The sequence below is a fragment of the Neofelis nebulosa genome, chromosome 13 (genome assembly GCF_028018385.1).
Source record: "Neofelis nebulosa isolate mNeoNeb1 chromosome 13, mNeoNeb1.pri, whole genome shotgun sequence".
Lineage (NCBI taxonomy): Eukaryota > Metazoa > Chordata > Mammalia > Carnivora > Felidae > Neofelis > Neofelis nebulosa.
Genome location: NC_080794.1, coordinates 84,203,588 through 84,219,613, shown reverse-complemented (window position 1 = coordinate 84,219,613; position 16,026 = coordinate 84,203,588). Strand labels below are relative to the sequence as shown.

The 16,026-nt window shown below is 51.5% G+C and overlaps 1 protein-coding gene across 5 annotated transcripts in view; it reads left to right on the top strand.

Annotated features, from left to right (window-relative positions):
- The window catches only part of CPXM2 (carboxypeptidase X, M14 family member 2), a 139,281-nt gene that overhangs the window by 102,372 nt on the left and 20,883 nt on the right, over positions 1-16,026 (top strand). For 4 of the 5 annotated variants that reach the window (XM_058698034.1, XM_058698032.1, XM_058698036.1 and 1 more), the window contains 4 exons: positions 5,399-5,487; positions 12,341-12,464; positions 13,713-13,909; positions 14,917-15,096. In XM_058698034.1, coding sequence (XP_058554017.1) covers positions 5,399-5,487; positions 12,341-12,464; positions 13,713-13,909; positions 14,917-15,096 — 590 coding nt within the window. Of the gene's footprint in view, positions 1-5,398; positions 5,488-12,340; positions 12,470-13,712; positions 13,910-14,916; positions 15,097-16,026 lie in introns of all 5 variants that reach the window. The other variant, XM_058698033.1, reaches the window with a different exon arrangement.

Genomic DNA, 16,026 nt, shown 5'->3' with positions numbered 1-16,026 from the left:
GCACCTGCCCCTTGCTGATTATTGGGAAACTGTAAAAACTTCAGCACTCCTAACAACTGTCTTTTCTGAGAGTTCCTCCTGTCAGGCTGCAAATTGGCCCCAGGACGGTCTGGAGAAACAACGTCAGATCGGAGGGGTTCCTGGGCTCCTGCGTGCTGCACAGCGGAGCCATTATGCAGCAGGGCTACGTGGAAAGGGGCGAAAAGAAATCGGCATCACCATATGCTCCGCCTTTGCAGCCCCTCGTAGCAGGGTTTGATGCTTCCACGGACAGTAATGACCTGGCGTGAAAACGGCCTCTGTCAGGGGCTCCAGCTCTTCCCCTTCCTCCTCTTGGAGGGACCTTGTCATAACAGTCAGGTGGGGCCTGGACACCTGTGACCTCTTTTCATCAGGGGGCTGGCTCTTTGGTGCTCAGCTTGCATCTGGTGCCAGGTTATCTGCACTCAGGAGTCAGGGCTTTGGGCCACAGTGGCAGGCATTTCCTTGGGGAGAGGCCGGGGAGTCCTTTTCTTAAAAAAAACAAGTGAGCGTCACCTGGGTGGCTCAGTTGGTTAAGCGTCCAACTTCGGCTCAGGTCATGATGTCACGGTTCGTGGGTTCGAGCCCCACATCGGGCTCTGTGCTGACAGCTCGGAGCCTGGAGCCTGCTTTGGATGCTGTGTCTCCCCCTCTCTCTCTGCCCCTCCTCTCTCTCTCTCTCTCTCTCTCCCTCTCTCAAAAATAAACACTAAAAAAAAAAAGAAGTGAAACTCACATAATGTACAATTAACCATTTTGAATTTTTTTCATGTTTATTTATTTTTGAGAGAGGGAGAGACAGAGTGCGAGCAGGGGAGGGGAAGAAAGAGAGGGAGACACAGAGTCCAAAGCAGGATCCAGACTCCAAGCTGTCAGCACAGAGCCTGACTCGTGGCTTGAACTCACAAACCGTGAGATCACGACCTGAGCCCGAGTCAGAAGCTTAACCGACTGAGCCACCCAGGTCCCCTTCAACGAACCATTTTAAAGATACAGTTCAGTGGTACTTAGCACATTCCCAAGGTGGTACAAGCACTGGCTTTGTCTAGTTTCTGAATTTCATCCTGACCCGTAAACACACCCTGGGCCATTGAGTAATCACTTCCTGACCCTCCTTCCCCGCTGTCCCCATGACCTCTAACCTCTACCCCTGTGGGTTGCCTGCTCTGGATAGAGCATGTCAAAGGAATCGTGAGCCCAGCGGTTCTTAATTGCACGTGAGCCTCCTTTCCAGCAAAGACAGCCTCTCCCCTCCCTGCTGAACGCCCACCCCCAGTCAAGCGAGGTCCCCAAAGTAGCAGAGACAGTGAAGCACATCAGTTCGAGAACCTCGGCTCCCCCCCCGGATTTCCGGGGATGGGGTTTGGTCTCGAGTCCCCACTGTTCTTGTAAAAAGAGCCCTGTGTGGTGAGCTGGTGTGTGTTTGGGGACAGGAAGAGCGGGTGTCCGGGCCATGAGGAGGCAGGGATGTCCCAGGTGCGTAGGCAGTCTCCTAGGGCTCCCATGAAGAGTACCAGAACCTGGGAGGTGATGGTAACATGAAGCTATTGTCTCCGTTCTGGAGGCCAGAAGCCCTAGGTCAAGACGTCAGCAGGGCTGGCTCTTCCTCAGGCCGTGGCGGAGAATCTTCCCCGTGCCTCTGCCCCACTTCTGGGGGCCTGCTGGCAGTCGGTGGTTCTGGGTCTTGTAGAGGCATCGCCGCACCTGTGCCCTCCCCTCCACCGGGACTCCTCCCTGCCTGCTTACCTCTGTGTCTGCATCCCCCTTGCTGGAGACACCAGGCATGATGCATCAGGGCCCACTCTCATCACCTCATTTTCTTTTTTAAATGTCTGTTTATTTTTGAGAGACAGAGACAGAGAGCAAGCAGAGGAGGGACAGAGAGAGAGGGAGACACAGAATCCCAAGCAGGCTCCAGGCTCCGAGCTGTCAGCATAGAGACTGACACGGGGCTCAAACTCACGAACTGTGAGATCGTGACCTGAGCCGGAGTCGGATGCTTAACCGACTGAGCCACCCAGGTGCCCCTGTAATGACCACATTTTAATTTGCTGACCTCTGTAAAAACCCTCGCTCCAAATAAGGTCACGTTCTAAAGTACTGGGGGTTAGGACTCTAACATATCTTTTGGGTTGGCGGGGGGGGGGGGACATAATTCAACCCCCAAAAGGTATAATCAGTAGACAGGTTCAGGCAGAGGAGGATTTTGAGTAGCTGAATAAGAGAAGAACAGTCAGGGAGATGACATGCTCCACATGCCCCTCCGGGAGTTTGTCCCCATAACTAAGGTGTTCCGGAAGGAATCGACTGGTTTTCAGCACATATGACATGTGCAACCAAACAAGCCAAGGGAAGCAAAGAGACTGATCTTTCCAAAGCTCCATCTGTGGGGATATAGGCCTCACAGACTGAATCAGGACTTGTGTTTCAAATGCCAGAAGCCCTATTCTAATTAGCTTGTGGGGTAGGGGAGGACAGTTTTGGCTCACATACACGAAAACTCCAGGGGTGGATCTGACTCCGACTCTGGCTTCAGGCAAGAGTAGTTCTACTATGTCAGGACTCCCCTTCTCTCCATCTCATGGACTGGGAGACCAACGCCCCAAACCCATCCCACAATGTGAGCAACTCTTACAGAAGGAGAGTCTTGTCCTCCCATGTCTGGGAGGAAAGTCGTCTCATTGGCCCAGCTTGGACCCTAGGATCTTGGGATCCCCTCTGAGCCAGTGACTGTGGGTACAGGGACACATGTTTCATGGCTGGACCTTGGCCACATACTCATGCCTCTGCATGCTGGGCAAGGCAATTTTATCCAAGCCATCTGGAATACATTCCCCGTGGGCAGAAGGGATCTTTTGTCCACAGAAAGAAGAAGGGGACCGTGGCTTTGACCAGTTGGCTCTGTCTGCAGACCCTGGACCCCCAGAGGGCTTGGCTTGGTTCTTACCCATCTCTTTACCTACAGTACTGAGCTCCTCGTAGGTTCTCAATAAAACTTTATCCAGTCGGAGTAAGTGGGCAAATAAAGAATTCTTTGCTCAAAATGTGGGAGGTAGAAAGTTGTGAAAAATACCGACCTGTGGTTTTGAGACAGTTTTTGGAACTTGTACCCTTGTCCCTAGGCATATTGATTAGTCTTAAGGAGGGCATGACGTTGCCAAACGTGGAGCTCCTCTGTACTTAGAGTCCTGAGTTTTTCTTCAATCCTTTTGAAGAACCTTCAAGGCCTAACTTGAGTTTGAAGACCAAGTGGCTTTAAAGAGTTTTGGAAAGAGGCCCCTGGGACTTGGGGAGTGTGGAGTCGCTCTTAGGAAGCATCCTACGGGTAAATAAAGTGCAAATTAACGTGGAAAATATGCTTACCTTTTGCTTTGAGACACACAGGCTTGGAAATCCAAGGGGAGGCAGCTCGTGTGAGGGTGTGGTCAACCCACGCTCCTGGAAGCCGAGTGCTTGAAACTAACTGGGGAGCCTGTGCTAACCCCGATCAGATCTGCTTTTGCTTTCTTTCCTGGACAGCACGCCAGCTCGCCCTGGTCCTAATTCCCTTTCAGTGGCGGTCCTTGTTTCTACTGGTGTTATGGGCAGACCTTGGTGGGTATTAAAATCTGGGTTTTTTGGTGTTTGGGCCTATATGTGATTTTCACCTCATTGCATGCAGCCTCAGTTCTCCAGCGTGAAGCCAGTGGGTTCTCTAGCGTGAAGCCAATGGTTAGTGAACCCTGGCAAGGTCGGTTATGGCCGTCACGACCTGTGGTTCTGGGGACGCAGACATCGTGCAGCTGGTTCAGTTGGCGGCAGCTGTGTGCCATGCGTATCGAGTGCCTTGTCCCTGCTGGCGGGGTGCTTGGTACTTTAACACAGTGTTCCTCAGACTTCTGATCAGTAGAATCAGCTGGGATTGTTTTTACGTGCGGATTCTGATTCAGTAGGTCTGGGCTGGGTCTGACAGGCAGCCCGAGTGCTGGTCTGAGGACCACATTTGGTGGCACAAATCAGGATCCACTGCTCCGGTACCGCTCGGAGCCCGTCCCTCTGTCACCCGCCACGGCCACGGCCACTGCCTCTGGAGTCACCCCTTGAGCCACTTGGATCAAACCACAGCTGCTGTGGCTCCAGCCCACACGGCATCTGGGGTAGGAGAGCAAACTGACTAGAGCAACGTGTTCTCTCTACATTGGGAGCCGGCCAGGATTCCCAGCTTCATCCTCCAGTTGGAGACGCCGTGGGGCTGGCTGTAGGTCACGTCCAGAGAAAGACCTCCAGGCCCACTGAGCGCCCCTCCCCCTTATCCTCCTCCTGACTCCTCTTCTTCCCCAGCCTGTCCTTTCTTCTGAGGGTCCTTTGTTCTCATAATCATGTGAACAACACGGCTTATGTGGATTGAAGAAAAGAGTCAATTTATATGGGGTAGAGAATCAAGTTAAGAGCAGACATCTCTCCCCAGACCTCCGAATCCCAGTCTCCATGGGTCACCGGCGTTAATACAGCCTGATCGTGCCTGTTGGGGTGTTCCAGCTGCAACAACGGAAACCCCAGCGCCCGCCCCCCCCCCCCCCCCGCCCGGCTTAGTGGGAAAGGGAATTGGCTATCTCATGCAGTTGGGAGTGCCAGGGGAGATTGGTTGGGATCCGATGTAGTGTCACTCGATGGCTCCTGATGCTCGTGGGGTTCTCTCTGTCCTCTACCGCGGAGAGATTCTCACTCACTCCTGCTCTGCACCATTAAAGTCCTTCCCTTCCATCTGGACCAGTAAGAGAGGCCAGGAGATGCTGTGCTCTGATTGGCTGAGACCAGTCACACTGGCCCCCTGAGCTGGGATATGAGGTGTACTTCCTAGAAGTGTTAGGGTGATTCCCAAACTGCACTGGGTTTCTGTTAGGAAGGGTGGAAGGGGACTAGATGGTGGGCGAGTAACTAATAGTGTGCACCACACTTCCAGAAGTTTCCATTCATGTGTATAGCGGTGATATTCATTCACTTATTCGTTCATTCAGTGCTGAGAGTTTGCCAGGCACATCAGTGATCCCAGTTAATATTAAGCAAGGAAACACCAACGAGAGAAGGACCTTTCTTCCCTGTTTAAGGGTGAAGAGACTAAGGCAGAAACTGCTCCAGTGACTTAGCCAAGATCACACAGCACTTAAGCAGAAGAGTGGAGATTTGAACCAGGCATTCTGGGTCTAAGTCCGCACTTCCCACCACTGGCTAACTCCGACTCCTGAGCTACTTCTCAAACGTTGGCTCTCTCCCCTCTGTGCATATGTTCTGAAGCTAGAGATTAGCTTGTGTGTCCACACGAATCAGGCCACTAACAGAACCCACCACAAGGAATAGGACGATGTGAGTGAATTTAAAATCATATTTCTGTCCCCAGATCCAAATAACTATTATCACCGACGGAATGAGATGACCACCACCGACGACCTGGATTTCAAACACCACAACTACAAGGAAATGCGCCAGGTGAGATCCAGATTTCTCAAAGAGCATTGTATCATATGCTTGTGACACAGTTGCTTGTGTGTGTGTGTGTATGCATGTGTGTGTGTGTGTTTCCTTCCAGAAATTAAGATGATGTGTTTGGGGTAGGCATCTGAAGGATCATTTTGGTTTTCTGAAGCCACGCTAAATGCTTGTAGTTTGTAGGTTGCCTTGTTGGGGTTCCAGTGACCAGAGGCAGGCTCCCCCTGCAGCAAATAGTTGAAACAGAATTTGAAGCCAGACTTTTCTGATTTAACACAGGGGTTCTTAGGAATCACTGTGTGTTTGGGGCACCTGGGCGGCTTAGTCAGTTGAGCGTCTGACTCTTGATTTTGGCTCAGGTGGTGATCCCAGGGTCATGGGATCGAGCCCCTCATCAGGCTCTGTGATGAGCGTGGAGACTGCCTTCTCTCTCTCTGCCCCTCTTCCCTGCTCACATTCTCTCTCTCTCTCTCTCATAAAAAAAAAAGACTCACTGTGCATTTAAGGGATAACACTGATTTGTGGATGTTGGTCATAGGCAGTTGAAGAAGGAAAAGGATCTAGAATACACTGATAATAGTCATTGCAGGACCTACATCAATTTACTGTATTAGCAATTTACCTGCATTAACATGGTCAGTCTCCTCACCACCCCCGGAGGGCAGGGACTGTTATCCTTCCCTTACCAATGGGGAAACCCAGTTACCAAGGAAATATATAACACTACCCCCTTGGTATTCAGACTCCCTGATCCTCCATTTGGGTTGTATAACAGAATCACGTGGGGAAATTTGGAAAAATACTTGTACTTGAACCCTACCTTGGGCCACTTTTTAAAGCAGAACCCTTAGGAGAAGGGTCTGGAGGGTCTAAGTTTTGAAAAGCTCTCCTTGGGTTTCTAATGTACGGCCAGGCTTGAGAATTACTGGTTGATGCCTTTATACTCTTATTACTTTCGTGCCGTTAGGAGCAAAAGTCAATCCCAGCTGAGACTGTCCCCAGATTTAGTTACAGAAACCAAGTAATTCTGAGCTGCGGAGAATATTTGCATACTGGGCCTGGAAGGAGGAACGGTCCAGCCATTGATTAGGTCAGGCTAAATTAAGAGCAGCCTGAATGCTGAGTGCTCGGCGTGTGAAATCCTGTTCCGCCTTTGCCCCCAGCATGGTGCTAGAAAACTCAGGGGGTGCTGACGAATGAGAAACCCTTGGATACCTAAGAATCTGTTTGAAGAGACTGAACAGTCAGATAGCCTCATGACTACATTTACAGAACAAGGATTCACCAAGGGCACATTAACGTGGCTCAAAGCAAGGGGCCCTGGGTGCTGAGAGAAGGAGCCAGCCACCCAGGGCCAGTGCAGGGGACATTCCTGAGGTGGGAGCAATTAGGCTGAGCTGAGAGGGCTCCCCGCCTCATCCCAGGGAACCCAGAAACCCCAGTTCGTCTCAATGTCATTTAATTTGAGACGCTCACACACAGCTTCCGGACACCTGTCAGCACAGACTTAGAGGTGGGGCTTGCTGAAGAGGTGGTCTTGCTGTCTTGTTCTTCAGAAATCAAGATGTGTTTGGACTTGAGGTCTGTGCATCATCCCTGCTGCTCTGCATTCTCCGGCATTTATAGGAGGACTCTGGTCACCATTCTGTTCTACAGAGCACTTGTGTGTTAACTCAGCTTCGCTCCCTGGACATCTCAGGACATCTTTGCAAGCCCAGAGACTAGGCAAATGTCAACTCAGTTGGTGCAATTAACGTCAAAAGCAATGAATCTAAATGCACTTAAAACGAGCTATTGTGCAGAGTCTGGGTAGCTGGTGTCTTTATTTTTTTTTTTTAATTTTTTAATGTTTATTTATTTTTGAGACAGAGAGAGAGCACGAACGGGGGAGGGTCAGAGAGAAAGGGAGACACAGAATCCGAAGCCGGCTCCAGGCTCCGAGCTGTCAGCACAGAGCCCGACGCGGGGCTCAAACTCACAGACCGCGAGATCATGACCTGAGCCGAAGTCGGATGCTCAACCGACTGAGCCCCCCGGGCGCCATGCTGGTGTCTTTAAATAGTTGTTCTGTGTGGAAGATCGGGGCCCTTCCAGAAAAGCGGAGCTAGTGGAGTGTGCTTTGTTACCCTGGGTGACTCTGCTTACCGTCATCGTGGTGATGTAGAGCCAAGAGGAGCCGGGGAGTGGTCAATGCAGCCCCTGCAGGTGGTGTCGGGTGACCCCAGGGCCCCGCAGCGCTCCACTGGAAGCTATTCAGGGGAGCATCTATCAATCCTGAAGAGCGTCCAAGCCGGAAGCGATTTGCCATTTGCATTCCTGGCTCCTGGGGATGAAAAAGAAGCCAGCATTTTTAGCAATTCCCCGTATGGAGGCTGCGAGGTTACTATAGAAATCTCTCGACTTCGGGGGGAAAAAGATGTTAGTTTATCCTAGTATTGAGAACAACATTTCCGACAAACAAACACAAAAAAAGAGAAACAGCAGAGAAAATAGAAAAACATATTGCATTGGAAGGGGAAAATGCTGAGAATGTGTGCAGGAAGTATTTCTAGAGCACTGACTTATGAGGCACTGTTCTCCCACAGGGGGAGCGCCGGAGGGTGGGGCGGGGAGGGAAAGGGAGAGCAGGGAGCAGGTTGCACGTCCCTGGTGTCGTGAGTGAGCTCACCCTTCCAGGAATGCTACTGCCTTTACAGCACGAGTCACGGTTTCTAATTGTTGAGTTACCTGTTTGTACGAGCCTCCTTCATCTGGGACCATGAGGGCAGAAACCCTGCCACTTTGTCATAAACTCGTAACGTGTACCAGATAAATATGTACGTTGGAGGTCTTTCCAGGGGAGATGTTTGGGGAATAGGAGGGAGAAGCGACTGGTCCGTTGGCCTGGTTGGGAAGGGATTTGGTTGCCGATGGGGTCGGTTATCATCGCTGGCCAGGCTTGGGCCAGCGATGGGCCAGGTGAAGACAGAAGGGTGGGCACCCCAGGCAGCGAGAGCAAAGGTAGGGGGGTAGGAGCGAATGGCATGTTTCTGGAACAGTCTGCTGGGAGAAGCTTCTGCACTGAGTCTGAGAATCAGAGGAAGTTTTCACGTGGCCGAGTAGTGTTTCGGGGAGATTAGCCTGGAAGTCACGTGGGGAGTAGATTGGCAGGAATGGCCGCAGTCCCCAGGAGAGAGGCCGCTGGGCCTGAAGAAGGATGAGAGAGAGGCTTCTCTGAGCAGGACTGACTAGTCCTAGGTCACCTGCTGGAATGAGTTGGGGAGAGGCGGGGTCTGGCGTGCCTCCGAAGAGGGTGGGGTACCATCCACAAAGGGAGAAAGTAAGTGGTTTGGAGGCAACGGTTGATGATCTGACTTTGGCTTTGGATGTGGTGCAGCCAGGTCTCGAGGCACAGGAAGTCTGAGTAGGCTGACCGTAAGCGGGCTGCGATACAGAGACATGGGTTGGAAGGTGGCCAGCTAGTGGCACTGATTTCCAGGGCAGCGACGGTGGGGCAGGGGCACGAGGCCGTGGGACAGCGGCCGAGCCTACCCTGGGGGTGGGTGACGGTGGGTGACGGCCTGCAGATCCGGACGAGCCCACCTCCTCACCCGTGGGATGCTCCTACTGCCATTCTGTCCCTCCCCCTCCCTCTGGGTTCCTTCTCCAGGGGACCAGCTGCAGTGTCTGTTTCTCAGGCAAATGAAGAAAGCCGGTGGAAGAGGACTTTTTCTCTTCTCCCCCCGCCCTTTTCAAAACCGTGTTAATTCATTGGAGGAACCATTTTTGCATCAGCGCCAAATGCAAACCCCAAGGCTCAAGGTCAGTCCTCCTTGAACCCACGCCCTAAAGAATCAGCCGGTTGTATCTTTCCCCCGTCCCCATCCAGTGCTTCAGCTTCTGTGCTCGCAGAATTCCTACGGTTTTGATCAGATGATGGTTGTAATCTGGCCCTGCTTTCCTCAGTGAATATTGGATCACGGGCCATTTTCCATGGTGTCCTCATAGGACACCATGCTGGTGCAGAATGTTCCAGGGAGTGGGAACGGCATGCTCAGCCTTCCTGCCCTGGAGCGCTTGGACATCTCCCAGCTTTGTGCCCCCGGGGAAAGGCTGCAGCATCACAGCAAGTGCCACCGAGCATGTCACTGTCCCATCCTTTATGCAGAAGCCCCTTCTTGTATATTGCTGGAAACTGAATTTCTGGAGGAGGGGCCTCGAGTTCTGCTTCCTGCAGAGGAGGGAAGCAGCGGAACCTAGGATTCAGTAGATACGAGGTTGGCAAAGCGTATTCCCATCTGGGGTGAGGAGGCAGAGTCTTGATGAAGCTAGGACTCTGCAAAGCCAGGCGCTCTCTAGCTGATCGTTCTCAGCCTGGTTTCATTGTCACCCCCCCCACCCCAGGAGGCTTTTTAGACACCGTCTCAATTATCCTCCACCCATTATATGAAATACTGATGAGTAAGACTTTGTTGGGTAGCGCTGAGCTCTGGAGAGCCACAAAGCATCGTGATCTGGAAGATGTTTAGCCCCTGACGACCAGTTTTCACCTCCGGGGGGCCGGGGGTGGGGTGATGTCACCCCTGCTAAGAATGCATGCTCTCAGGCCAGGAAGAAATTCTCGTCCTTATTGTCACATTAACCATCAAGGCTCCGGGTGCCTGGATGGCTCAGTTGGTTAAGCACCTGACTTTGGCTCAGGTCATGATCTCATTGTTTGTGATTTTGAGTCCCATATAGGGTGAGCCCTGCTTCTCTCTTTCTGCCCCTCCCTCACTTGTGCCCTCTCTCTCTCTCAAAAAAAAAAAAAAAAAAAAAAAAAAGACTCCGACTCCAGTAAGACATCCTTGACCCTTTTCAGGAATAAGCAAGGTGGACCCCCTGCCAGGTCTTTAGCGGGGCTGGTGGCCTCTGGAGGCACCTCCCTGGCATTTCAGAGAGAATTTCTCTCTGTGCAGAGGGAATTGTAAAGAACCTTCGTGAAGGAGATTCTTTACATGCCCGTGTCCTCTTTGCCGTGTGTAGAAGGGGGTGCCCGTGACACCACAACACAAGGAGGGAGTGTGGCCGGTACGAAAACACTGTGATGGGCGGGGTATGAAGAGGTGACTGTTGAGTCCTGGCTGAGGCCGTGCCCTACGGAGCGATGTCTCCACGGCGAAGTGTGCGTTCAGCGGAAGGTGGAGGTTCTTCTTCTCCGGCGTCGAGGTCATGATCTCTAACACAGGTGGCACATTGCTTCTGTCTCTGATTGAACGGGCGAGGAGGGTAGGCACTAAACGACAGCCAGGCTCTGTGCTGGATGGTGGCGTTTGTTGCCTAGTTAAGGATGACCCGAGTGCAGAAATAGTCATTGATCTGAACCAAGCCAGTGGATCACGTGCCGATCAGGATTTCCTGAGGACGATGCTGGTAGCTGAGGGGGACCACAGTCTGCAGGGACTGGCACGTGGGGCCCCGACTCGGATGGTGGCTGTGCCGCGGCCGTCTTCAGCCTGGTCGTGGTGTGCCGCTGACAAAACGGGCCGCAGAGATGTGCCGGTGTCGATTGCTTTGCCCCACCTTCAAGGACAGAGAAGAGCCCTCGGAGTCCAGAGCCCTGGCCACATCTGGTACCGGCTGGGTGACCCCGGGCAAATCGCTCAGTGTCTCTCTGAGCCTCAGTCTCCGTATCTGTAGAGGGGGAGCAATCACCTCTGCCTTACCTACTTCCCCTGGCGGTCGTGATCGTGAAATTCAGTGAGGAAACAGATGCGTGATGAATAGAATCGTTGACACTATTAGTGATATTATTACTGTGCTTCTGGGGAAGGCGGGGTGCGACGCATGTGGTTCCACGTCAGCCCTGCACGATGTATGTGTCCCTCGTGGTGACAGGGGTAGAAGCTATGGGTCCCTTGCATGCTGGTCCTCCACTGACGGTGAGTTTCTGCTTTGGCCTTGTTGCGGACAACGGTCCTTTATAATCAGCTTCTCCTTTCTCGTAAGGGCAGCCTGTGCTCCTGCGGCCAGCAGGTGAGCCCTCCTTACCTCCTTTGGCAGCTTGGTGCACCCCCCGCCCCCTCCCGCTGAGGCTGTTCATCTAACAACCTTGACTTTAGAAGTAGAATTCAGGAGTGCCTGGGGGGCTCAGTCTGTTGAGCATCCAACTCTTGATTTTGGCTCAGGTCATGATGCCAGGGTCGTGGGATCGAGCCCTGTGCCGGGCACTGCACTGAGTGTGGAGCCTGCTTGGGATTCTCTCTCTCTCTGTCTCTCTCTCTCTCAAAAAAAATTTAAAATCTTTTAAAAACAATTTAAAAAGTAAAATCCAGGGAATAACGCGTATCTATTTCACTTCCTTGCATTTCCTTGTCACGGCCCGCTTTCCTCCCCCTTGTAACCACATGACCCCCATTATCATGGCTTCTCTGGACCCCTTCATTTAGCACCCGTGAATTGGGTCATCAAATGACTACCCTCTGTTGCTGCACCGTGAGCTCCAGGGGGGTGGGAGCGCTGTCCCTTTCCTCAGCCTGGCATCAAAGATGCTCATTAAGTTACGAGAAAAATTGATATTCAGTAATAAATGTTTATTTAGGCAGGGATAGGGAGATACAGGGCACAGTGTGTCCCTTAAAGGATCTGTAGTCCAGCGAGGAAACAACAAGAACACAGGAAACCACAGTAAAAATGGTAATACCATCCCCAAGGGAGGTGATAACCACAACTGGAGGAGAACATTCCAGGCAGAAGGGATAGCGCTGCTGTTGGGGGAAGGGGAGGGCACGCAGGGGGCTGTGGGAGGGGAATGGCAGGTGGCCGTCTTGGGAGCCCTTCGCCATGAATGCATAGCCATCGTTGCTCAGAGCCTGAACTGCATTTTGCTTTTCAGCTGATGAAGGTCGTGAACGAAATGTGCCCCAACATCACCAGAATTTACAACATCGGCAAGAGCCACCAGGGCCTGAAGCTGTATGCCGTGGAGATCTCCGACCACCCTGGGGAGCACGAAGTCGGTGAGGTGGCCCCTCTGTGATGCACCTGTCCCTCCCTGGCTGGTGCCTTCTTAAAGAGCAAGGAGATGGTTCACCCCTGCGAGAACATTCATGAAATAGGCCAGGAGCTGTCCATGCACCGCCCTCACACAGGCAGATTCTGCAAATTTTGGTTCTGTGAACCTCTTACCTTGTGATACGGGCTGTTGACTCATCTAAGCAAGGGACACCTTTCTTTTCTCCAAATGAACCACATTTAATTCTGTCCTCCAGCTCTGAGACCAGTCACACTAACCAAAGAAAACAGTGGCCAGAGACAGGACAGAATCCTTTTATCGAAGAAAATTCTGGACTCCCTGGCCATTAAGGGCTCAAGTGAGAGGAGGTCCCCTAAATGTCTTTTTAAATCTCAATTCTGTTTTCACACATTTCCTATTTTCAGCCTTTTCCCAAACCCGGATTCTCCTCTGGGTCAGAGGGACTTCTCTGGGTTTTCTTCTTGGTAAATCCGCGAGTCCTTTCGAAACCCACCGATATTTAAGTCTGGGACCGGTCTGCTTCATTCAGCTCTAAATTCATCATTTTTTCAGGAGTTCCTCCTAGAAGTTTCTTTGAAAGGGTGAGGGCTTTATCTGCCGGTAAAATCACATTTCCTCAAAAGCAGTAGCTTTGCCGGTGAGAGAAGGAAAAATATTGTCAGCTTATGCCCGGCACTGATAAACACAACACCGGGAAAGCTGAGCTGTTAATAGGGGAAAACTCAAAGGCAGCCCCCTTGTAGAATTGCATCAGTGCCTGTTTCCCCTGCTGATCTATGATTTTTCTACACGTTTTCTTCTATACCTGACTATTGGCGAATTAAAAAAAAAAAAATTGTACTGATACAATTTGGGGAGGGGGTATTTGTTTTTTTTTTTAATTTTTTTAAATGTTTATTTATTTCTGAGAGGGAGACAGAGCATGAGTGGGGGAGGGGCAGAGAGAGAGGGAGACACAGAATCCGAGACAGGCTCCAGGCTCCGAGCTGTCAGCACAGAGCCCGACGCGGGGCTCGAACTCACAAACGGTGAGATCATGACCTGAGCCGAAGTCGGTCGCTCAACCGACTGAGCCACCCAGGCGCCCTGGGGTGGGGGTTTTTGTAAGAAGAGGTAGGGTAAAATTGTAAGTATTTGTCAGGGATTTTTTTTTTTTTTACCCTAAATGGTAAGGACTGTTTTGCTAGAAGCATCCATATGAACCTGTGTTTTTTCCCGTCTTGGCGTAAAGGCGAGCCAGAGTTCCACTACATGGCGGGCGCCCACGGCAACGAGGTGCTGGGCCGCGAGCTGATGCTCTTGCTGCTACAGTTCCTGTGTCAGGAGTACTTGGCCGGGAACCCCCGCATCGTCCACCTGGTGGAGGAGACCCGGATCCACATCCTCCCCTCCCTCAACCCCGATGGCTACGAGAAGGCCTACGAAGGGGTAATGATGCCGCCCCGCGTGCCCAGGGCAGCGGCGAGGCCCCCGCCGGCAGAGCGCCGATCTCACTTACACGTCATTAGCTCTCCTTTGAGCGTCTCCCTGCTGAGCCAGGGGAACCCGGCGGGTGTAGGAAAGATGCAAAGCAGGGATTGAGAATTGTGGGGATCTGAGACCCGCCAACGAGTGGGAAAAGTGAACGTGAAGAATGATATTTGGCACGTTTTCACTAACAGCAGTAGACTAGAATAAAAAGAACACTGAGCACGGTTCGAGCGCAGCATCGGGGCAAGCCCTCACCTCTATTATTGCCTGTTTGCCAGTGCTCCGAGGAGAGTTGTGTGTGTGATTCTGATCTGTTGTTTATATTTCAGACTCTAACTGTGACGTAGAATGTGGTAGGTCACTGACTATACATACTGTAGAATTATATGGAGAGGATTGTTCGTATTATCTGGGAATAAAATGGGAAACGGTACTGGGTACCCGTCCCGTGAACGTTTACAGTACAGACTTTGGGTTGTGTTTATTGGTGCAGAGCTGGTGAGGGGTTCTCAGTCCCAGATTTGCCAAGGCCAGGTGGTTAGGGGTTTGTGAGCCGGACTCGTGGGCACGGCAGAGAGAATCCGTTGACGCGGTGGTGGTGGTTGATTTTGCAACGCCAGACTCTTAGAGTCATCCCTCCTCAGAGTTCCTCATCTGACCATTCTAGAAGCTTTCATGGGAGGGAAGGAGGAGGAAGGGGCGTAATACTTCTTGAGCTCGGCCATGTGGCAGGGGTGATGCCCTCCCTCTTGGAGGGATTTGGCTGTATTACTCACCACCCACCAAGTCGTAATAGAAAATGCTTCAGTGTTCCCTTCTGGGCACCATCTTTGGGCCAGATGATGTGTAGAGGCTTAGAGATCCACCCAGATGGGGATGGGTGGTGGACATAGAGATGGAGACATCTTGTGTGAGAAGAGTCCAGAAGCCCCCGTGGGTCCCTCACGTTCGGAATTGTCTCCCAGGGCTCGGAGCTGGGCGGCTGGTCCCTGGGGCGCTGGACCCACGATGGCATCGACATCAACAACAACTTTCCTGACCTGAACACGCTGCTCTGGGAGGCAGAGGACCGACAGAATCTCCCGAGGAAAGTTCCCAATCACTACATTGCGATCCCTGAGTGGTTTCTGTCTGAAAATGCCACGGTGAGTAAAAATACCCCACGTGCAGAGCCGAGGAAGGCCACAGTGAACACCCACTGGCGTTGGTAGAGAATCTGACATTTAAGAACAAGACAACGCCAGTTTTCCTGTCATGTTTTCTCCAAAAGTGGGGAAGTGTGCTAGAGAGCAACTACCTTTAACGTTGGTATTTTCAGCTCTTCTTCATAAAAGAGAAATCATCGAATCATATTTCTTTACAACCACACAGGGCTCTGACAACAAAGAGCGCCCCGCACCCTTCCCCTGCATCGTGCGCGTTCATTACCGTCCTCGTGGCCCTGAGCTTTGGTGGTGCCATGGAGTTGCTTTGGAATTGGCCGCAGTCCTTCCTGATTGCTTGAGATACCTTATTTTTATTTTCATAAGTCTTCATGGATTATTTCATGTTGTGCTTCTTTGGAAGGAAAAATGCATTCAATGAGAAAGGCGTTCCTCGAATTTTCAGGTGTTCTCTCACAAAGAGCGTGTTGTAGAAGAAAGACTTTGCACAAAATTTCGCGTGCCTTTTATTGCCTGCCCTGCCCATAGTAATCTACCCCTCTACCCCTGACCTCTGAGTGTGTGTGTCCTTCAAGAGATCTGCCTTGAGTTAGGGGTAAGGTCAGTGGGAACAACAAAAAAACCAAAATGACGACAGCTTAATGAGGTAGACATTTTGGGGGTTTTTTGGTGTTTGTTTGTTTGTGTTTCACATAGAAAGACCCTAAAGGTAGATGACAGAAGCCAAGCAGCCAAACGGAAGCCCCGTGATCATCAGGAACCACGGACTCCTCTATCTGTCTCCACCATGTTAGTGTGTGACTTTCATTCTCAAGGTCATAATCTAAGATGGCAGTCGGTACTCCAGCTGTCATGTCTGTGAAGGAAGAGGAGAGAAAGAGTTAAGAAAAAAACCAAACCAATAAAGATCCT